The sequence below is a fragment of the Pongo abelii genome, chromosome 10 (genome assembly GCF_028885655.2).
Source record: "Pongo abelii isolate AG06213 chromosome 10, NHGRI_mPonAbe1-v2.0_pri, whole genome shotgun sequence".
Lineage (NCBI taxonomy): Eukaryota > Metazoa > Chordata > Mammalia > Primates > Hominidae > Pongo > Pongo abelii.
This window is the reverse complement of record NC_071995.2, coordinates 32,803,606-32,825,139: the sequence shown is the minus strand read 5'-3', so window position 1 is coordinate 32,825,139 and position 21,534 is coordinate 32,803,606. Positions and strand designations below refer to the sequence as shown.

Sequence of the window (21,534 nt, the reverse complement as noted above, 5' to 3'; positions counted from 1 at the left end):
AAAAGTTTAGGCTTTGGAATTAAAAGGACCTGGGTTCCAATCCCAGCTCTGCTCCTTTTGGCTATGTTCTTTACGTTGGCTACTTAAGCTCGCAGGGTCTTAATTCCCAATTTGTAAAATGGCAATGACCAATCCCTTGGGGGTGGCGGGGTGGGGTGGTGGTGGGCAGTGGAGAGTGAGAGAGAGAATATTAAATAACATAATATAGGCCAGGCACGGTGGCTCACGCCTGTAATCCCAGCACTTTGGGAGGCCGAGGCGGGCAGATCACCTGAAGCCGGGAGTTCGAGACCAGCCTGACCAACATGGAGAAACCACATCTCTACTAAAAAATACAAAATTAGCTAGGCATGGTGGTGCATGCCTGTAATCCCAGCTACTGGGAGGCCGAGGCAGGAGAATCACTTGAACCCGGGAGGCTGAGGTTGCAGTGAGCCGAGATCATGCCATTGCACTCCAGCCTGGGCAACAAGAGTGAAATTCCATCTCAAAAATAAAATAAAATAAAAAATAATATAATGTATATAACAGTACCTTTCCTGGTAAGCATCTAATAAATAGAAATCATTATTCTTATAACTTATTATAATTTTTCTAAATTGTCTGAGTGTTTTACAATAATAGTACCTTATTTTATTTTCAGAAAGGTAAAGCCATTTCTATTTTGGAAAAAAAAAATAAAGAACAGAAAAATACTCACAGGAAAGAGCTCAGAATTCTTAGGAATTAATCTATTATTTGTCAACCTCAAGAAAACACCCAATAATACTGGGGTATTGTATTAGCTCCCAAAAATAATGATATAGAAGGTAAATGTTCTAGATAAGCAGTACTAGTGCTCTGTAAGCCCTTGGTACACAAGTGATTAAAGGCTCGTACTTCCTAAGCACAGAGGCCCATAGGGAGAGTCTCTAATGCTAGCAGCTACCAGAAGATTATTACTCACTGCCACATTGGTTAAGCTTCTCAGGTCTACAGATCCTTCCCCTGAATTAGCCATCTCAACAGTGCTTTGTGTCCCAAGAAGGACTTTGCCAGCACTGAAAGCTGCACCTCCCGCTGGAAGTAGATGTGGTTTTTTCCTGCTTTGTGTGTCTGTCTCCACATGGATATGCTTCTGTATTCTTTGCTGTATTTTACATCAGCCACTTGTCTGTTACGACTACCAAAACACTGAATATGGAATAAATATTTGTATTTATAGAAAGAAATAATTTTTTCAAAATCACTTATTTGTTACAGATTTTACATCCTGAAGTCCAAACTCTAGATCTACGGAGCTGTGATATATCAGATGCTGCTCTCCTGCACCTGTCTAACTGTAGAAAACTGAAGAAATTAAATTTAAATGCTTCAAAAGGGAACCGAGTTTCTGTAACTTCAGAAGGTATGTTTATTAACACTGAATACATTGGTAGATTACTATTCACTATTTGGTAAAATTGTGGAGTAAGGGAGAAAATACATCAAAAGAGAGTATGAAGAAGTCAAAGAAATATGAATTATATTTATCAGTAAAAACATTCAGGCTAAGAAAATAATCCAAGTTAGAATTCTTGCTTATAATCAGTGCTCAAAGTTAAGAAAGACACTGGGTAAGTCACTACCTTGTATTTTAAACATATGTAAAATAAACATGGGCCAGGCTAGGTGGCTTATGCCAGTCATTCCAGCACTTTTTTAGCTGGGAGGCCGGCAGACTGCTTGAGCCGAGAAGTTCGATACCAGCCTGGCCAGCATGATGAACTGCCCCCGACCCCTACCTCATCTCTACAAAAAATACAAAAGTTAGCCAGGCATGGTGGTGCACCCTGTAGTCCCAGCTACTTAGGAGGTGGAGGCAGGAGAATCCCTTGAGCCTGCGAGGTAGCAGTTGCAATGAGCTGAGATTGCACCACTACTCCAGCCTGGGTGACATAGGGAGACTCTGTCACAAAGAAATAAAAAATAGGTCCAGGTGCAGTGGCTCACACCTGTAATCCCAGCACTCTGGGAGGCCGAGGCAGGTGGATCACCTGAGGTCAGGAGTTCGAGACCAGCCTGACCAACATGGAGAAACCCTGTCTCTACTAAAAATACAAAATTGGCCAGGCGTAGTGGTGCATGCCTGTAATCCCAGCTACTTGGGAGGCTGAGGCAGGAGAATCGCTTGAACCTAGGAGGTGGAGGTTGCATTGAGCCGAGATTGTGCCATTGCACTCCAGCCTGGGCAATGAGAGCAAAACTGTCTCTCAAAAAAAAAAAAAAAAAAAATTGGCCAAGCGTGTTGGCTCACTCCTGTAATCCCAGCACTTTGGGAGGCCTAGGCGGGTGGATCACGAGGTCAGGAGATCGAGACCATTCTGGCTAACATGGTGAAACCCCGTCTCTACTAAAACTACAAAAAATTAGCCGGGCATGGTGACACGTGCCTGTAGTCCCAGCTACTCGGGAGGCTGAGGTAGGAGAATCACTTGAACTGGGGAGGCAGAGGTTGCAGTGAGCCGTGATTGCGCCACTGCACTCCAGCCTGAGCAACAGAGCAAGACTCCATCTCAAAAAAATAAATAAAATTAAAACTAAAAAAAAAACAAAAACATGGATACGTACGTCTGTATTTTAAATATTTTGCCTGGTATAGTGGAACAAGAAATGACCAGTTCATATTTTGTTAAGGCTTTTTTGATGCCATATTACAAAAGAATTAATCATCAGATTAAATTTACTAGGTACTCTCCTATCAGTTTGTGTAATGCATAGCTTTTTATAGCTAGACAAACTGCATTGTTCAGTGTCACTATTACATGAGTTAGTGAATCTTTACCTTTTTTCCCCTCTATAGACCTCTTTTTTTCAATACTTGGTTTGCATTAATACTTATTTTTATTTATTTATTTAAGACAGTGTCTTGATCTGTCACCCAAGCTGGAATGCAGTGGCACAATCTTGGCTCACTGTAGCCTCAACCTCCGAGGCTCAAGCGATCCTCCCACCTCAGCCTCCCAAGTAGCTGGGACCGCAGGTGTGCACCACCACCCCCTGCGAATTTTTTATTTTTAGTAGACACGAGGTCTCACTATGTTGCCCAGGCTTTTTTTTTTTTTTTCTTAATATAAGAAAGAGGGACTTTTTGGCCTACTTAGGATTCCGGAAAACTGTGTGGGTAGTTGAGTATATTTTGCAGTCATCTTGGTTAGCGAGTTAGGATATTCATAATATTGCAAACACGCATAAGTTTTAAAATGTTTACATAAATAATAACTCACAAAAAGGAACTTCTCCAATAAAACCACATTTCTCTACACTCACACCACACTTCTGACAGCAAATGTGTGGGGTTTTTTCACACCAAACAATTCTCCAACTCTCTGGACACCAGCTGGGTGCGCTATAATTTAATTCAATTCTGACACTATCTACCTGGAGTTAGCATCAGATCCCACAAGTTAAGGGCTCAGTCCCACAAGACTATCCCCACTTCAGATGCCAATTGCAAGGCCAGGCCTCTGGTACGTATGACTGACCAACTATAAATGGAGGGTTTCCATGACCTCCTCCTCCATTCAGTAATTTGTCAGAACGGCTCACAAAACTCAGGGAATCACTTTTGTTACATTTACCAGTTTATTCTAAAAGATTATAAAGGATACAGATGAACAGCAAGATGAAGAGTACGTAGGGTGAGGTCTGGAAGCGCAGGAGCTCCTGTCCCTGTGGAGTTGGGATACACCGCCCTCCCAGAATGTGGATGCAGTCACCAACCCAGAAGCTCATCAAGTCTCCTTGTTCAAGAGGTTTTTTGTTTTTTCTTCTTCCTTTTTCTTTTCTTTTTTTTTTTTTTTTTGAGACAGAGTCTCACCATATTGCCCAGGCTTGAGTGTAGTGGTGCCATCTCGGCTCACTGCATCCTCCACCTCTGGGTTCAAGTGATTCTGATTCTCCTGCCTCAGCCTCCGGAGTAGCTGGGATTACAGGTGTGTAACACCATGCCCAGCTAATTTTTGTATTTTTAGTAGAGACGCGGTTTCACCATGTTGGCCAGGCTGCCCTCAAACTCCTGAGCTCAAGTAATCTGCCCGCCTCGGCCTCCCAAAATGCTGAGATTACAGGTGTGAACCACCACGCCCAGCCCAAGAGTTTTTATAGAGCTTAATCCCCATCCCCTATTCCCTGCCATCCCTGACCCCCACCTCGCCAAAGGTCTGTGGACTGAGCTGAATGTTCTAACCCTCTACTCACTTGATTTTTCTGGAGACAGGCCCCAACCTTAGGCTATCTAGGAGTTACATGCTGTCACCTCATTAGCTTAAACTCAGGTATGATCAAAAGGGGCTTATTATGACTAACAAAAGGCACTCCTGTCACTCAGGAAATTCCAAGGCTTTTCGGAGCTCTGTGTCAGGGACTGGGAACAAAGATCAAATGCAGTTCTTATTGTATCACAACTTCCATGCTGGACACTGATAAAATAACTAGTCTTAAGAAAAAAAAAAAAAAGTTCTTTCTTAAGATATGGAAAACAGTAAAAATGACCTACCCATGAATTTACCATCTTCCCTTCTGTGTATTTTGCCCATAAAGGTATCTTTTAACAGTGCTACCATGTTTGTTTATGACCAAAGGGCCTAGGATCCCCGAAGTACTCTTTTATTTATGTGTACCCATCTCCAATGTGCACTTATATCAGCTTAATTGGATTTAAAGACTTCTCTTTTTTGACCCTCAGGAAAATGTAAGATTGGTCCAGGCTAACAGAAGGAGCATGGTGGTAGAAAAGAAATCACTTTTGAGAACAGAGTCAAAGTCCCAGCTACTCAGGGAGGCTGAGGCAGGAGCGAGAGAAAACACATAGGCATAGCTATAAATTTCTAACCATAAGCATGAAGACCATGACCGAAACCATTTGGGCAGTTTAACTTTTGGTTTCCCTCCAAAGTCCACTAGAAAAGTAATTTGATTACTTGAAAATTTTTGTTTTAACCAAAAGGAGAATTGCCTGCTATTTCACTATCTAATTGGGTTCTGAATGACTTTTGCCTATTTCCTAAAAGCAATTCAACCTGTGGACAATAAAGCCTTGCCATTAATTGCAGATACTACAGACTGTGTAGAGAATTCCTGAAACATTCCAAAAGAGTTCTCAATAATGACAGCATCACTGGAAAATCAGTATTTCCTCACAGGTGGACTACTTTGAAAAGGGCTAACATTGAATTGGTGATTGCTAAAATGAAAATCAGTCACATTTCTCATGTATACATATACACACATATAGCTCATTGATATATAATTATATTTTCCCCCAGGAATAAAAGCTGTGGCTTCATCTTGTTCATACCTACACGAAGCTTCTTTGAAAAGATGCTGCAATCTCACTGACGAAGGAGTCGTTGCTCTTGCACTCAATTGCCAGCTGCTAAAGATCATCGATTTAGGTGGCTGCTTAAGTATTACTGATGTGTCCTTACATGCATTAGGAAAAAACTGCCCATTTTTGCAGTGTGTTGACTTTTCAGCTACTCAGGTAAATGACATATAGGCTTCAAACATATAGACTATGTGTTTACCAAATGTATTTTCATGACTAATGAGAACATATCATAATGAGTTCATTTTGTTTTTGTTGAAACTATTGACCACTTCATGCTTTTAGTGGTTAAGTCATTGCGATATATTTTGGCATATTCCTCTCAATTAAGTAACAAGGGTGAAAGGTATGTATGGCTAAAACACATGTTTGATGAATGGGAGGCATTAAGACTATATCTAAATAATGAATACATTTTGGAAAATTCTACTTCCGTTGTCTGGATTCATGGACTGTTTCTTTTTCCCTTTGCTTAGGTATCTGACAGTGGTGTGATTGCACTTGTTAGTGGACCTTGTGCGAAGAAATTAGAGGTAATTTAAAAATAATTATAAAGATGGTGGTGATTAAATTTTTATATTCTCAGAAATTATGTTTAAAACCTAGCAGATAACCAATGCTTTATCAATTACATATTTTAGGGACTTTGTTGGTGGGTGTTCTATCTCTTTATTGCCAGAGTAAATAAAAATTGTTAAGTTAGGATATAAAATAAAGATGCTTTAAAATGAAAACTCATTTTACTTCCAATAAAAGGCCTTATTTCCCAGAAGTTTTAGCTTCTAACAGATTTAAGAATCATCTTATTAAGGATGAAGATTATGAATGTTTATCAGTGTAAAGTGATATTATTTATAATAGGATTTCAGGTCTTCATGATATTTCTACCAGGAGTATTAATTCTCTTGACATCTTGTCGTCCTATTTTTCTTGATAGCCACATTGTACGATCATTTAAAAAAATTTATTTTTTTTTGAGACGGAGTCTCGCACTGTTGCCCAGGCTGGAGTGCAGTGGCATAATCTCGGCTCACTGCAACCTCCACCTCCCAGGTTCAAGCACTTCTTGTGCCTCAGCCTCCCAAGCAGCTGGGATTACAGACATGTGCCACTGGCTAATTTTTGTATTTTTAGTAGAGACGGGGTTTCACCATGTTGGCCAGGCTGGTCTCGAACTCTCGACCTCAGGTGATCCGACCACCTCGGCCTCCCATAGTACTGGGATTACAGGAGTGAGCCATTGCACCCAGCCTAAAAAAGATCTTAAATTTCTGTTCATCCTTTGAATTGAATCACTAATGCACTTGTAACCTATTTCTAAATATATTAAGAAGCCTTTTATCCCAGGATTTTGGTTTCTGTCTTCCCCAGTTGACAAGTGGGTTTAATATAACTGTGCTATTTAACAGTAAGCTACATCAAATCCTTTTTGGAAGTAGGCAGGCTGTAAATGAATTATAAAAATGTTAGTAAAAATAACTATTTTAATAGGGCACAGTGGTGCACGCCTGTAGTCCCAGCTACTCAGGGAGGCTGAGACAGGAGGATCCCTTGAACCCAAGAGTTGGAGTCCAGCCTGGCAACACAGTGAGAGCTTATATCTTAAATAAATAAATAAATAAATACTTTTTTATTTTAATTTTTATTTATTTATTTATTTTGAGATGGAGTCTTGCTCTGTCGCCCAGGCTGGAGTGCAGTGGTATGATCTCAGCTCATTGCAACCTCCGTGTCCCAAGTGCAAGCGATTCTCCAGCCTCAGTCTCCTGAGTAGCTGGGACTGCAGGCATGTGCTACCACATCCAGCTAATTTTTATATTAGAGACAGGGTTTTGCCATGTTGGCCAGGCTGGTCTCAGACTTCTGACCTCAGGTGATCTGCCCCCCTCGGCCTCCCAAACTGCTGGGATTACAGGTGTGAGCCACCATGCCCTGCCATAAATACATTTTTTAAAAAGCCAACTATTGTAATGGAATGACAATGCCATGTTTTTGCCAAAATATTTATCCTTGAGTTATTGCCCAAAGAGATTCTTTTTTGTGATTTTATATATCTGGGTCTTGGTAGCATATATATATTTTAAATATTTTATTACGAAATTACCATATTAGGCTGGGCATGGTGGCTCACGCCTATAATCCCAGCACTTTCGGAGGCCGAGACCGGTGGATCACCTGAGGCCAGGAGTTCAAGACCAGCCTGGCCAACATGGAGAAACCCCATCTCTACTAAAAATACAAAAATTAGCTGGGCATGGTGGCAGGTACCTGTAATCCCAGCTACTTGGGAGCCTGAGGCAGGTGAATCGCTTGAACCTGGGAGGTGGGAGGTTGCAGTGAGCCGAGATTGCGCTATTGCATTCCAGCCTGGGCAACAAGAGCGAAACTCCATCTCAAAAAAAAAAAAGAAAGAAAGAAAGAAAGAAATTACCATATTTATTATTATACCAAGTTTTGAATTCCAAATTGCATCCTAAATGCAGGAGAAGTAATTTTTGGTATTTTAAATGCAAACATTTGTCAAGCACTTACTGTTATGCCAGGCTGTATACTAACTGCCGTATATTCACTAGGTTATGTAATGCTTACAACATTATCCTGTAATTACTATAATTTTAAATAAAGTTCTCAGTTAAATTAGTTTATCACCTTCAAATAAAACCACCAAGAAATTAGTCGTTATGCATGATAGTAAATATACTGACCTATTTACCTCAACATTATAAAATTAAGCACCAACCTAAGTAGAATGAGAAGAAAATGCAATAACCAGCGTGTTGGTGATTATACTGCCATATCATTACATTTTTTATTTTTTCAGTTTTCCAAAGATTATTCCAAAGTGCCAAAACATTTTAATGGAAATGTCTCTAAAATTTATGAGAACTTAATGCCCTCTTTAAACAAAGTAGAGTGAATATACTTTTTTAAAAAATTGTTTTGTTTTGTTTTGTTTTGTTTTGTAGAGACAGGGTCTTTTTATGTTGCCCAGGCTGGTCTCAAACTCCTGGCCTCAGTGATCCTCCTGTCTTGACCTCCTAAAGTGCTGGAACTATAGGTGTGAGCCACATGCTTGGCCTGAGCGAATATACTTTAACCTTTGGTTTATAGCATCCTCTGACTCAAACTGAAGGACAAACTTAAATTTTGTTTTCTGAGACAGGGTCTTGTTCTGTCACCCAGGGTGGAGTACAGTGGCACGATCATGGCTTACAGCAGCCTTGACTGCCCTGGCTCAAGCAATCCTCCCACCTCAGCTTCCTGAATAGCTGGGGCTACAGGTATGTGCCCCCACTCTTGGCTACTTTTTTATTTTTTGTATAGACGGGTCTTGCCATGTTGGCCAGGATGATCTCGAACTCCTGGACTCAAGCAGTTCTCCTGCCTTGGCTTCCCAAAGTGCTGGAATTACAGGTATAAGTCACCATGTCTGGCCTTAATTTTTTTTTTTTTTTTTGGGGACGGAGTTTCGCTCTTGTGGCCCAGGCTGGAGTGCGATGGTGTGATCTCAGCTCACTGCAACCTCCGTCTCCCGGGTTCAAGCAATTCTTCTGCCTCAGCCTCCCAGGTAGCTGGGATTATAGGCAGCTGCCACCATGCCCAGCTAATTTTTGTATTTTTAGTAGAGCCAGGGTTTCACCATGTTGGCCAGGCTGGTCTCAAACACCTGATTTCAGGTGATCCACCCTCCTTGGCCCCCCAAAGTGCTGGGATTACAGGTGTGAGCCACCACACCCAGCCCTAACTTTTTTTTTTTTTTTTTTACTAACTACTCTCATAGGTAATGCGGAGGCCTACCTTTCATCACATTTTAATCTGTTGCTTTTAATTTGTTCTATTCTGGGAAATTAAATTATTAATGTTGCTAAATTATTTATAATTTGGAAATCAATTTGATTAAAGGTCTAAGGACCTTTCCTAAAGATTGACAAGAAGCTGAATGCGGTGGCTCACTTCTGTAATTTCAGCACTTTGGGAGGCCAAGCAAGTGGATCCCTTGAGCTCAGGATTTCAAGAATATCCTGGGCAACATAGTGAAACCTTGTCTCTATGAAAAATACAGGCTGGGCGCGGTGGCTCACACCTGTAATCCCAGCACTTTGGGAGGCTGAGGTGGGTGGATCACCTGAGGTTGGGAGTTTGAGACCAGCCTGAACAACATGGAGAAACCCCGTCTCTACTAAAAATACAAAATTAGCCGGGTGTGGTGGCGCATGCCTATAATCCCAACTACTCAGGAGGCTGAGGCAGGAGAATCGCTTGAACCCAAGAGGCAGAGGTTGTGGTGAGCTGAGATCGCACCATTGCACTCCACCCTGGGCAAGAAGAGCAAAACTCCATCTAAAAAAAAAAAAAAAAAGAAAAAAGAAAAATACAAACATTGGCTGGACATGGTGGCTTACGCCTGTAATCCCAGCACTTTGAGAGGCCGAGGCAGGTGGATCAACATGAGGTTGGGAGTTCAGAGACGAGCCTGACCAACATGGAGAAACCTTGTCTCTACTAAAAATACAAAATTAGCTGGGCATGGTGGTGCATGCCTGTAATCCCAGCTACTCAGGAGGCTGAGGCTTGAACCTGGGAGGTGGAGGATGCAGTGAGCTAAGATCACGCAATTGCACTCCAGCCTAGGCAACAAGAGCGAAACTCCATCTCAAAAGAAAAAAATTAGCCAGAGATGGTGGTGCATGCCTGTACTCCCAGCTGCAGGGAGTCTGGGGTGGGGAGATCAACTGAACTTGGGAGGTTGAGGCTACGGTGAACTGTGTTTGCACTACTGCACTCCAGCTTGGGGAACAGAGTGAGACTGTCTCAAAAAAATTATAAAATTAAAGAAAAAAACGATCAACAAGCACTTAGTACAAACTTATGTTACAGCATTTAGCAAATATCATGATCATTTCTGAAATCTCTGTTGATCATTGTGTTCATCATTTTGTTCATTTTATCCTTAGCTTTTAATACAATTCCAGATGTGTGGTAGTACCTCAATAAATGTTATCACATTCTTAGCCTTATATTACAGTCATTTCATAAGTTTCTTTAATCCTTATAATTAAAATTTAATTTGCTGTATAAAATTTCATTTATTAATAAATATTTATTAAGCATTTACTGTTCTAGATCCTGGCATATCAGAGAACAGACTGTCCATATAATGTAACATACTTTACTTGTTTTTTATTGTTGGTAATTCAGATTGTTTCTGGTTTTTAGCTATTAGAAATAATTATATATTGGGACAGTCACTTTTCCTTCCGTTGCTATAATGAATTCCCAAAAATGGAACAAATGGATTAATAGGTATGAATATTTTTTTAACAGTCCTAAATTGTTTTCCATAAAAGTTATGCTATGAGTATGCAATTTCAGTAAGACCCTAATCTGCCAGAAATATTTTCTTTTTTTTAATGCCTTAATTTAATGTGTTGTTGTTTGTTTGTTTGTTTGTTTTTTAAGACAGAGTCTCACTTGGTCACTCAGGCTGGTATGCAGTGATCTCGGCTCACTGCAACCTCCACCTCCCAGGTTCAAGCGATTCTTCTGCCTCAGCTTCCCAAGTAGCTGAGACTACAGGTGCACACCACCATGCCCAGCTAATTTTTGTATTTTTAGTGGAGACGGGGTTTCACTATGTTGGCCAGGTTGGTCTCGAACTCCTGACGTCAGGTGATCTGCCCGCCTTGGCCTCCCAAAGTGCTAGATTTGTTCTTTTTCTAAAATAATGTTAAAGCTGGGTGCAGTGGCTCACACCTGTAATCTCAACACTTTGAGAGGCTGAGGCGGGTGGCTCACTTGAGGTCAGACTTTGAGGCCAGCCTGACCAACATGGTGAAACCCTGTCTCTACTAAAAATACAAAAATTAGCCAGGCATGGTCGCACACGCCTGTAATCCCACATACTCAGGAGGCTGAGGCAGAAGAATCACTTGAGCCCTGGAAGCAGAGGTTGCAATGAGCCGAGACTGCTCCATTGCACTCCAGCCTGGGCAACAAGAATGAAACTCTGTCTCAAAAAAATAAATAAAGTAAAATAAAATAAAATAATGTTACATCTAAAGCCCCGCTCAATTATTCTCCCTTTCCGCCTTCGGAGGTAACCACTATCCTAAATATGATTATGTATCTCTCCTTGCATGTTTGGATACCTTTTCTTTTTTTTTTTCTTCCTGTGGACCCTGCTTAGACAGAAATGGATACTTTTTCTATTATGTATAAATCCATAAATAAGATATAGCCTTGTTTTATATGTTTTCAAATTTTACATAATAGCTTCATAATATATATCCCTTTACATTTGTGTTATTCAAAATTATGTTTTCTGAAATTTTTCAGGTGTAATTGAGGTATAATTTACATATAAGAAAATTCACTCATATTATGTGCATAGTTGGATAAATTTTGATAATTGTTATACAGCCATATAACCACCACCACAATTGATGTATAGAACATTTTCATCACCCTAAAAAGTTGTCTGTTTTCTCTGTTGTTTTATTTTGTTTTTTTGCCTCTGGTCCTTTGTAGTTGATCCCCTTCTGTGACCCTCTCTTAGGCAACCACTGATTTACTTTGTCATTGTTTTGGCTTTTCTATAATTGTATATAAATTCAATTTTATATAAATATAATTTTATATAATGGAATTCTGCAGAATATAATATACTATTTTGGTTTTTATTTATTTTACTTCCTTCACTTAGCATAGTGTTTGAGATTGATCCATGTTGTTGCATATGTTAATATTTCATTCCTTATTTTTTTGAGACGGAGTCTCGCTCTATCGCCCAGGCTTGGAGTGCAGTGGCATGATCTCGGCTCACTGCAACCTCCATCTCCCAGGTTCAAGTGATTCTCCTGCCTCAGCCTCCCAAGTAGCGAGGACTACAGGCACGTGCCACCATGCCCAGCTAATTTTTTTGTATTTTTAGTAGAGACGGGGGGTTTCACCATGTTAACCAGGATGGTCTCGGTCTCCTGACCTCGTGATCCACCCACCTTGGCCTCCCAAAGTGCTGGGATTACAGGCGTGAGCCACCACACTCAGCCCCTTTTTATTGCTAAGTAGTGTTCCATAGTATGGATATGCCATAATTTATTTATAATTTTACCACTTGATGCAAAGATAAATAGCTGGGACTTAATTAAATGTAAAGAGCTTTTGCACAGCAAAAGGAATAGTCAGCAGAGTAAGCAGATAACCCACAGAGTGGGAGAAAATCTTCACAATCTATACATCTGACAAAGGACTAATATCCAGAATCTAGAACAAACTCAAACAAATTAGCAAGAAAAAAGCAAACAGTCCCATCAAACAGCGGGCTAAGGACATGAATAGACAATTCTCAAAAGAAGATATACAAATGGCCAACAAACATGAAAAAATGCTCAACATCACTAATGATTAGGAAAATGCAAATCAAAACCACAATGCAATACCACCTTACTCCTGCAAGAATGGCCATAATAAAAAAAAAATTAAAAAATAATAGATGTTGTTGTGGATGTGGTGAACAGGGAACACTTCTACACTGTTGGTGGGAATGTAAACTAGTACAAACACTATTGAAAACAGTGTGGAAATTCCCTAAATAACTAAAAGTAGAAGTACCATTTGATCCAGCAATCCCACTACTGGGTGCCTACCCAGAGAAAAAAGTCATTATACGAAAAAGATACTTGTACACACATGTTTATAGCAGCACAATTTGCAATTGCAAAAATGTGGAACCAACCCAAATGCCCATCAATCAACGAGTGGATACAGAAACTGTGGTATATGTATACAATGGAATTCTACTCAGCCATAAAAAGGAATGAATTAATGGCATTCACAGCAACCTGAATGGGATTGGAGACTATTCTTCTAAGTGAAATAACTCAGGAATGGAAAAGCAAACATCATATGTTCTCACTCGTAAGTAGGAGCTAAACTATGAGGATGCAAAGGCATAAGAATGACACAATGGACTTTGGGGACTCAGGGGGAAAGGGTGGGAAGGAGGTGAGGGGTAAAAGACTAAAAATCGAGTTCAGTGTATACTGCTTGGTTGATGGGTGCACCAAGATCTCACAAATGACCACTAAAGAACTTATGTTCTTTATGTAACCAAATATGTAACCAAATACAACCTGTTCCCCAAAAACCTATGGAAATTAAAAAAAAATTTTTTAAATAATTTTATCATTTGATGGGCATTTGGGTTCCAATTTTGGACTGCGACAGACATTTGCATACAAACCTCTGTGTAGATGTTATGTTTTCATTTTTCTTGGGTAAATGCCTACGAGTGAAATTGCTGGGTCATATAGCAAGTACATGTTTAGCTTTATAAGATACTACCATACTGTTTGCCAAAGGGTCTGAACTAACATGTTTGAGATTTATGTCTATTAATACAAGTAGATATTTTTCATTTTAGCTGTTTTCTCTTATTCTATTCTATTTATAAAGCATTGATTTTCCCATTCTCCACTTTTTTTACTATTACAAGTAATACTGCAAAGGGCATATTTATAAATTGTTTCCTTGTGCACATGTAGAAGAGATTCTCTGTAGATCAACAATTGGAATTGCTGGGTTCTGGGGCATACTCATCTTTAGCTTTAACAGCTATTACACATTACTTTATAAAATGGGCATTTAACTTTTTAAGCTGCTCCTTACAAATTACTTCAGACTTATATTGGTCTTTTCTATATACTTTTTTTTGCAAGTAGATGTCTGGTTCTTTTTGTATCAGAATGTTTCTCAAAATTGTTCATACTGTTATTATAGATCTTTGTTTTCATTTGACTTTATTTTCTCTATTTTTGCATAGGAGATTCATATGGGACATTGTGTAAATCTGACTGATGGGGCTGTTGAAGCTGTCCTTACTTACTGTCCTCAAATACGTATATTACTCTTCCATGGATGCCCCTTGATAACAGGTTAGTGCGATAGATTGCTTGGGTTCAAATTCTGGCTTCGTCTTTTACTCTTTGACCTTGAGTACATTACTTAACCCATTTCATTGTTCGGTTTCCTCATGTGTAAAACAGGCATAATGAGAGTACCTACCTCATAGACTTAGTCATGATTATCTGACAATTCTTTATTTTATTTTATTTTATTTTTATTTTTATTTTTTTGGGAGACGGAGTCTCACTCTGTCACCCAAGCTGGAGTGCAGTGGTGCAATCTCAGCTCACTGCAACCTCCACCTCCTGGGTTCAAGCAATTCTCCTGCCTCAGCCTCCTGAGTAGCTGGGACTACAGGAGCATGCCACCACGCCAGGCTAATTTTTTTTTTGTATTTTTAGCAGAGATGGGATTTCCCCGTGTTGCCCAGACTGGTCTCGAACTTCTGAGCTCAGGCAATCCGCCTGCCTCAGCCTCCCAAAGTGCTAGGATTACAGATGTGAGCCGCCGCGCCCGGCCTCTGACAATTCTTTATATGGTGGCCTTGCACATAGTAAGAGCTCAATAAATGTTAGTCATGATAACGATAAATGAAGGTGGTGGTGGTGGCCAGTGCTCAATAAATGTTAGCTATGAAGAGGATTATGATGGCAGCAGTGGTTGTGTTCATGATATTGAACATGATGCTTTAAGTAAACAATAAGAAAATTTCAAGTTTATAATATTACATCTATTGAATACACTAAATGACTTGTTAACTATTATCAAACTGCAGACATTAGGATCAGAATAGCCGGGCGTGGTGGCTCATGCCTATAATCCCATTACTTTGGGAGGCCAAGGCGGGTGGATCACCTGAGGTTGGGAGTTTGAGACCAGCCTGACCAACATGAAGATACCCCATCTCTACTAAAATTACAAAATTAGCCAGGCGTGGTGGTGCGCACCTGTAATCCCAGCTACTCGGGAGATTGAAGGAGGAGAATCGCTTGAACTCGGGAGGTGGAGGTTGCAGTGAGCTGAGATCGCACCATTGCACTCCAGCCTGGGCAACAAGAGCGAAACTCCATCTCAAACAAACAAACAAAAAGAATAATTTGGACTCTTAGGCTAATGTGGCTCTTCACTGGAGGAGAACAAAATAGCAATAGCCCATTTTGCTTGTATAAGAGCCATGGTGTATATTCTCCTACCCTAGAAACCACGGCACCCTTTCATATTACCCCATAATAGGTCCACACTGTAATAGAAACTGGATCTAACTTGTAAATCAGTAGTTATGCCCGGTCCTTCCAGCTCATTTTTCTTATTACAGTCTAAACAATTATTCTTTTTTTTGAGACAGAGTCTTGCTCTGTCGCCCGCCCAGGCTGGAGTGCAGTGGTGCAATCTTGGCTCACTGCAACCTCTGCCTTCCAGGTTCAAGTGATTCTCCTGCCTCAGTCTCCCAAGTAGCTGGGATTACAGGCATGTGCCACCACATCCAGCTAATTTTTGTATTTTTAGTAGAGACGGGGTTTCACCATATTGGCCAGGCCAGGCTCCTGACCTCATGATCCACCCACCCCAGCCTCCCGAAGTGCTGGGATCACAGGCGTGAGCCACCATGCCCAGCCAGTCTAAACAATTATTCTGTAGGTTAAGTTATTATCCTGGAAGTTCCTTTGACAACTTCTCTTTTATTTTTAGGAAGTCCCTTTGACAACTTCTCTTTTATTTTTAGGAAGTCCCTTTGACAACTTCTCTCTTTTATTTTTAGGTTGCCAGCCTTAACCAAGGCTGTAACCATAGGTTGTATCTGGGTATCAGTGACATCTGTAGTGAAGATTAGATTTTTATGCAAGACATTTCTTAAGAAACTAGAGCCAGCAAGGACACTGGTGGCCAGGTGCAGTGGTTTACGCCCGTAATCCCAGCACTGTGGGAGGCTAAGGTGGGTGGATCACTTAAGCCTGGGAGGTCGAAGCTGCAGTGAGCCATGATCACCCCACTGCACCCCAGTCTGGGTAACAGAGTGAGACCCTGTGTCAAAAAAAAAAGAAGAAAGCAAAAAAGAAACTGTTAACTGGGGTTAGCTCCACAGAAAGTTGTAAAGGAACAAGAGTAGGAAAAAAAATGTCATTGTATACCCTTTTGTATCTTTTGAATTTTATATCGTGTGGATTATTTTTAAACTATTAAAAATTAATTGGTTGGATGTGGTAGCTGTCAGCACACAGATGATCCCTGACTTAAAATGATCAATTTACAGTTTTTCGACTTTACAATGGTGCAAAAGCCATATGCATTCAGTAGAAGCCATATTTCAAGAACCTGTGCAACCATTATTTTCACTTTCAGTATACTATTCAATAGATTACATGAGATAGTCAACACTATATTAAAAAATAGGCTTTGTGTCAGAAAATTTTGCCCACCTGTAGGCTAATATAAGTGTTCTAGCATGTAGGCTAGGCTAAGCTATGTTGTTCAGTAAGTTAGGTATATTGAACACATTTTCGACTTTGTGTATTTTCGACTTATAAAGAGTTTATCAGGGTGTAACCCTATCATAAATTGAGAAACATCTGTAGACAGAAGCAACAAATACCAATTTTCTTTTTTCTTTTTTTGAGGCAGAATCTCACTCTGTCACCCAGGCTGGAGTGCAGCGGCATGATCTTGGCTCACTGCAACCTCCACCTCCTGGGTTCAAGTGCTTCTCCTGCCTCAGCCTCCCAAGTAGCTGGGATTACAGGCTTGCACCACCCTACCCAGCTAATTTTTGTATTTTAGTAGAGACAGGGTTTCACCATGTTGGCCAGACTGGTCTGGAACTCCTGACCTCAGGTGATCCACCTGCCTCAGTCTCCCAAAGTGCTGGGATTGCAGGCATGAATCACCATGCCTGGCCTAAATACCAGTTTTCAAGTCTGGAAAATATACTGGAGTGGTTAATCAGATTTTCAAACCAAGGAGTCTTTTAAGATAAATTATGTCATTATGGAGATCACTAGCAACCAAAGATATGTTAACAGATCATGGATTTAAGATAAATGCCTAGTTGGTTTGATTCCAGACACCAGGAAAGCTTAATGACACTAAATGATTAATGAGTACAATGAGCTTAATCACACTAAATGATTGCAGTGAGCTGAGATCACGTCATTGCACTCCAGCTTGGGCAACAAGAGTGAAACTCCGTTTCCAAAAAAAAAAAACAGTAACAAATGCGGTTGAACATTCTTTTTTTCTTTCCTTTTTTTTTTTTTTTTTTTTTTTTGATACTGAGTCTCGCTCTGTCGCCCAGGCTGGAGTGCAGTGGTGCAATCTTGACTCACTGCAACCTGCAACCTCCGCCTCCCAGGTTCAAGTGATTCTCCTGCCTCAGCCTCCCAAGTAGCTGGGATTACAGATGCCCGCCACCACGCCCGGCTAATTTTTGTATTTTTAGTAGAAATGGTGTTTCACCATGTTGGCCAGGCTGTTCTCAAACTCCTGACCTCAGGTGATCCGCCCGTCTTGGCCTCCCAAAGTTCTGAGATTACAAGCGTGAGCCACCGTGCCCAGCTGTTTGAGCGTTCTATAGTGGAAAAAATTTGAAAGACATGGTATTAACTAAATTTTCATTTAAGAGTGTGGGAAGAATGATCCCTCAATGGACAGCTTTGGAGGGACCAAGAGAGACAAAAGTAGAGTTGCTGTTAATGTTGAACCTTAAGAGCCATCCTTGTTCAACATACAAATTAAAATACCATTATAGCCCAGGCAGAGTGGCTCACACCTGTAATCCCAACACTTTGGGATGCTGAGGTGGGCAGATCACTTGAGGTCAGGAGTTCAAGACCAACCTGGTCAACATGGTGAAACCCCGTGTCTACTAAAAATACAAAAATTAGTTGGGCGTGGTGCTGGGCGCCTGTAATCCCAGCTACTTGGGAGGCTGAGGCAGGAGAATAGCTTGAACCTGGAAGGCAGAGGTTACAGTGAGCCAAGATCGCCTCACTGCACTCCAGCCTGGGCAACAGAGTGGGCAGGACTCCATCTCAAAAAAAAAAAAAAAAATTATGGAAAACAAAATTTATAAAAATCTAAAAGATACGTGATATAAATGTAACTCACTTAAGAAGCATCTTAGATTTTGTATTCCCCTTATGTTTCAGAGCAATTCTATTGGTTTTACCGTCATATTTTTATGTTGGTGATGAGAAAACACTTAACCATTTGTAGGTTTCAGTAATTGAAATAATACTTTTTGGTAGTATTTTTCAAATAGACCCCAGGACCCATTTACATTCTTAAAAATTATTGAGGATTCCAGGCCGGGCGTGGTGGCTCACGCCTGTAATCCCAGCACTTTGGGAGGCCAAGGCGGGTGGATCATGACGTCAGGAGATCAAGATCATCCTGGCTAACACAGTGAAACCCTGTCTCTACTAAAAATACAAAAAAATTAGCCAGGCATGGTGGCGGGAGCCTGTAGTCCCAGCTATTCGGGAGGCTGAGGCAGGAGAATGGCATGAACTTGGGAGGCCGAGCTTGCAGTGAGCCGAGATTGCGCCACTGCACTCCAGCCTGAGCAATAGAGTGGGACTCCATCTCAAAAAAAAAAAAAAAAATCATTGAGGATCCCAAAAAGTTTTTGTTTATGTTTATTTGTTAAATTAAAATTTCTATTAAAACAGATAAATTTTTAATAGACATTCATTTTTTAAAAATCATAAATCTATTACCTAGAAAAGAGATATATTTTCATTCAGATCATCACTTTTCAGATCATTGTGGATACTCTTCTTTGATACCCCAAAACTCAGCAAGTGGTAATTTCTTATGGGTTGTTGCAATGTGGAACTTGAAAACATATCAATGAACTTTTCATACATTTGTGTTATGATGCACTAGTCTGTCTTGAATTTTGAGTTGATCTTTACCAATGCATGATTTTGTAACATCATGCATTGGCAGTTTAGAAAATATTGGTTCTCTGAGTTATATAGATCTTTTAAATATTGACACATTTTATTATCCAAAAGAAAAATCAGTTGTTAATATAATGACTGATGTCATTAGAAAGGTCCTGGATAGCTTTCAAGATCACAGTGGCAGCTACGAGGCTTCCAAAATTCACTTGAAAGCTAAAGCTTTATCACTGACAACAAATTCTGTCATTTGTTTTCTTTGAAATGACAGCCTCATTTCTTCTATTTTCATGAAATAGTCTGCCAAGTACTCAAATAAGAATAACCGTACACTGTAGTCATTGTATTAGTCCGTTTTCACACTGCTGATACAGATGTACCCAAGACTGGGTAACTTATAAAGAAAAAGAGGTTTAATGGACTCACAGTTCCATGTGGCTGGGGAAGCCTCACAATCATGGCTGACGGCGAAAGGCACGTCTTACATGGTGGCAGGCAAGAGAGAATGAGAGCCAAGAGAAAGGAGTTTCCCCTTTTAAAACCATCAGATCTCATGAGACTTATTTACTATCATAAGAACAGCACAGGAAAGACTTGCCCCCATGATTCAATTACCTCCCGCCGGGTCCCTCTCACGACACATGGGAATTGTGGGAGCTACAATTCAAGATGAGATTTGGGTGATGACACAGCCAAACCATATCAATCATTCTTTTAAAAAGTAAAAATGGTGTTCCATGAAAAAAGTAACTAGTTCAGTTCACAACCCTGAAAGGGTCTCAGACTACAGAATATGCAGACTACACTGTGGGAACCACTGCTTTATGGTAAAGAAAAATTATCAGTCAACTTCAACATTTGTAGCAAGAATAGCATATCATTTTCTGGCCAGGTGCGGTAGCTCACGCCTATAGTCTTGCACTTTTGGAGGCCAAGGCAGGCAGATCACTTGAGATTAGGAGTTTGAGACCAGCCTGGCCAATATGGTGAAACCCCCTCTCTACTAAAAATACAAAAATTAGCTGGGCATGGTGGCGCACACCTATTAATTCCAGCTACCCTGGTGGCTGAGGCACGAGGATCACTTGAGCCTGGGGGGCAGAGGTTGCAATTAGCCAAGATTGTGCCACTGCACTCCAGCCTGAGTGACAGGGTGAGACACTGTCTCAAAAAAAAAAAAAAAAAAAAAAAGAATAGCATACCACTTTCAAATCACTTCTTATATTTTTCTGTGGCTGCCAGAAGTGGTGGAAGTAGACATTGAAATGGCAGCAGTTCAAAATATTTGGAATAGAATAAAAATATTTTTGATCTGGAAGATCACAGTTGGTAAATGCTGGACTAGGTGTTACTGTTACATAAATGATCTAAAAATGACCTTTGGGGCCCTGTGTTGTTTACTTCTTCACAGCAACCAGAACTGTTAGCTCAAAAGCCCATCATTACCAAATCAAATTTTTATACATCCAATTGTTTAAGTATAGCCTAAATAACCAAATTATTAGCTATCTATCTAGAGCACACCTGCTTTACATACCCTGCAAACTACACTCAACGTCTACTATCCATAGATAAGAACCCCGGGCTATAAAAGACCCCAACCCACTGCTGCCCTTTGGAGCTCTCTAACCCAGAGACCTCCCCCCGATCTTGCTGCTAAACAACGTCATGACACATACACCCTCTCTCTAGTCCTCCAGGAATTCTCTTACCCTCCCCCTTCTGAGTAGTGGCCGCCTTACACTGTCATTGCCTTTGGAAGGTCTCATGCTGTGAGGGACTTCCCGGCATACAAACCTGTCAAAGTGCTGTCCAAAAAGAGCTTGTTGTGTCCCACTGCCACCTTGTGGTCACATTTTTTCTTTGTTCTGCCCTGAAATCCTTCAGATTCACTACAGTTACATGGTATGCCATAACATAAAACAAAAAGTGTTTGTATGTCCAAAAAGTTTGTGAAGTGCAACATGCCACTATTATGAATGTTAATTTGTCAAAGGCTCTGAGAAATACTATAGCTAAGAAACTGTTTAACTTCGTTTGTCCAAGCATTTCCAAATTTGTAGCACAGAACACTTTTTTGATTAACCTAGCCAACTCCATCACATTTTATTATGTTATTTTTTTGATCCCTGATTTCACAGAATAGGAAAGTGAGATATTGAAATGTTATTTGTGTCAGGGTGCAGTGGCTCATGCCTGTAATCCCAGCACTTCGGGAAGCCAAGGTGGGCGGATCACTTGAATGCAGGAGTTTGACACCAGCCTGGGCAACATAGCGAAACCCTGCTTCTATAAAAAATTGTTTTAATTAGCTGGGCATGGTGGTGCACACCTATAGTCCCAGCTACTCAGGAGGCTGAGATGGGAGGATCGCTTGAAACCAGC

General features: G+C 40.5%; 1 protein-coding gene across 2 annotated transcripts in view; it reads left to right on the top strand.

Moving 5' to 3' along the window:
* The window catches only part of AMN1 (antagonist of mitotic exit network 1 homolog), a 58,340-nt gene that overhangs the window by 26,026 nt on the left and 10,780 nt on the right, over window positions 1–21,534 (top strand). For both annotated transcript variants that reach the window (XM_009247596.2, NM_001132560.1), the window contains 4 exon segments: window positions 1,243–1,387; window positions 5,286–5,503; window positions 5,824–5,880; window positions 14,169–14,280. In XM_009247596.2, the coding sequence (XP_009245871.1) occupies window positions 1,243–1,387; window positions 5,286–5,503; window positions 5,824–5,880; window positions 14,169–14,280 (532 nt within the window).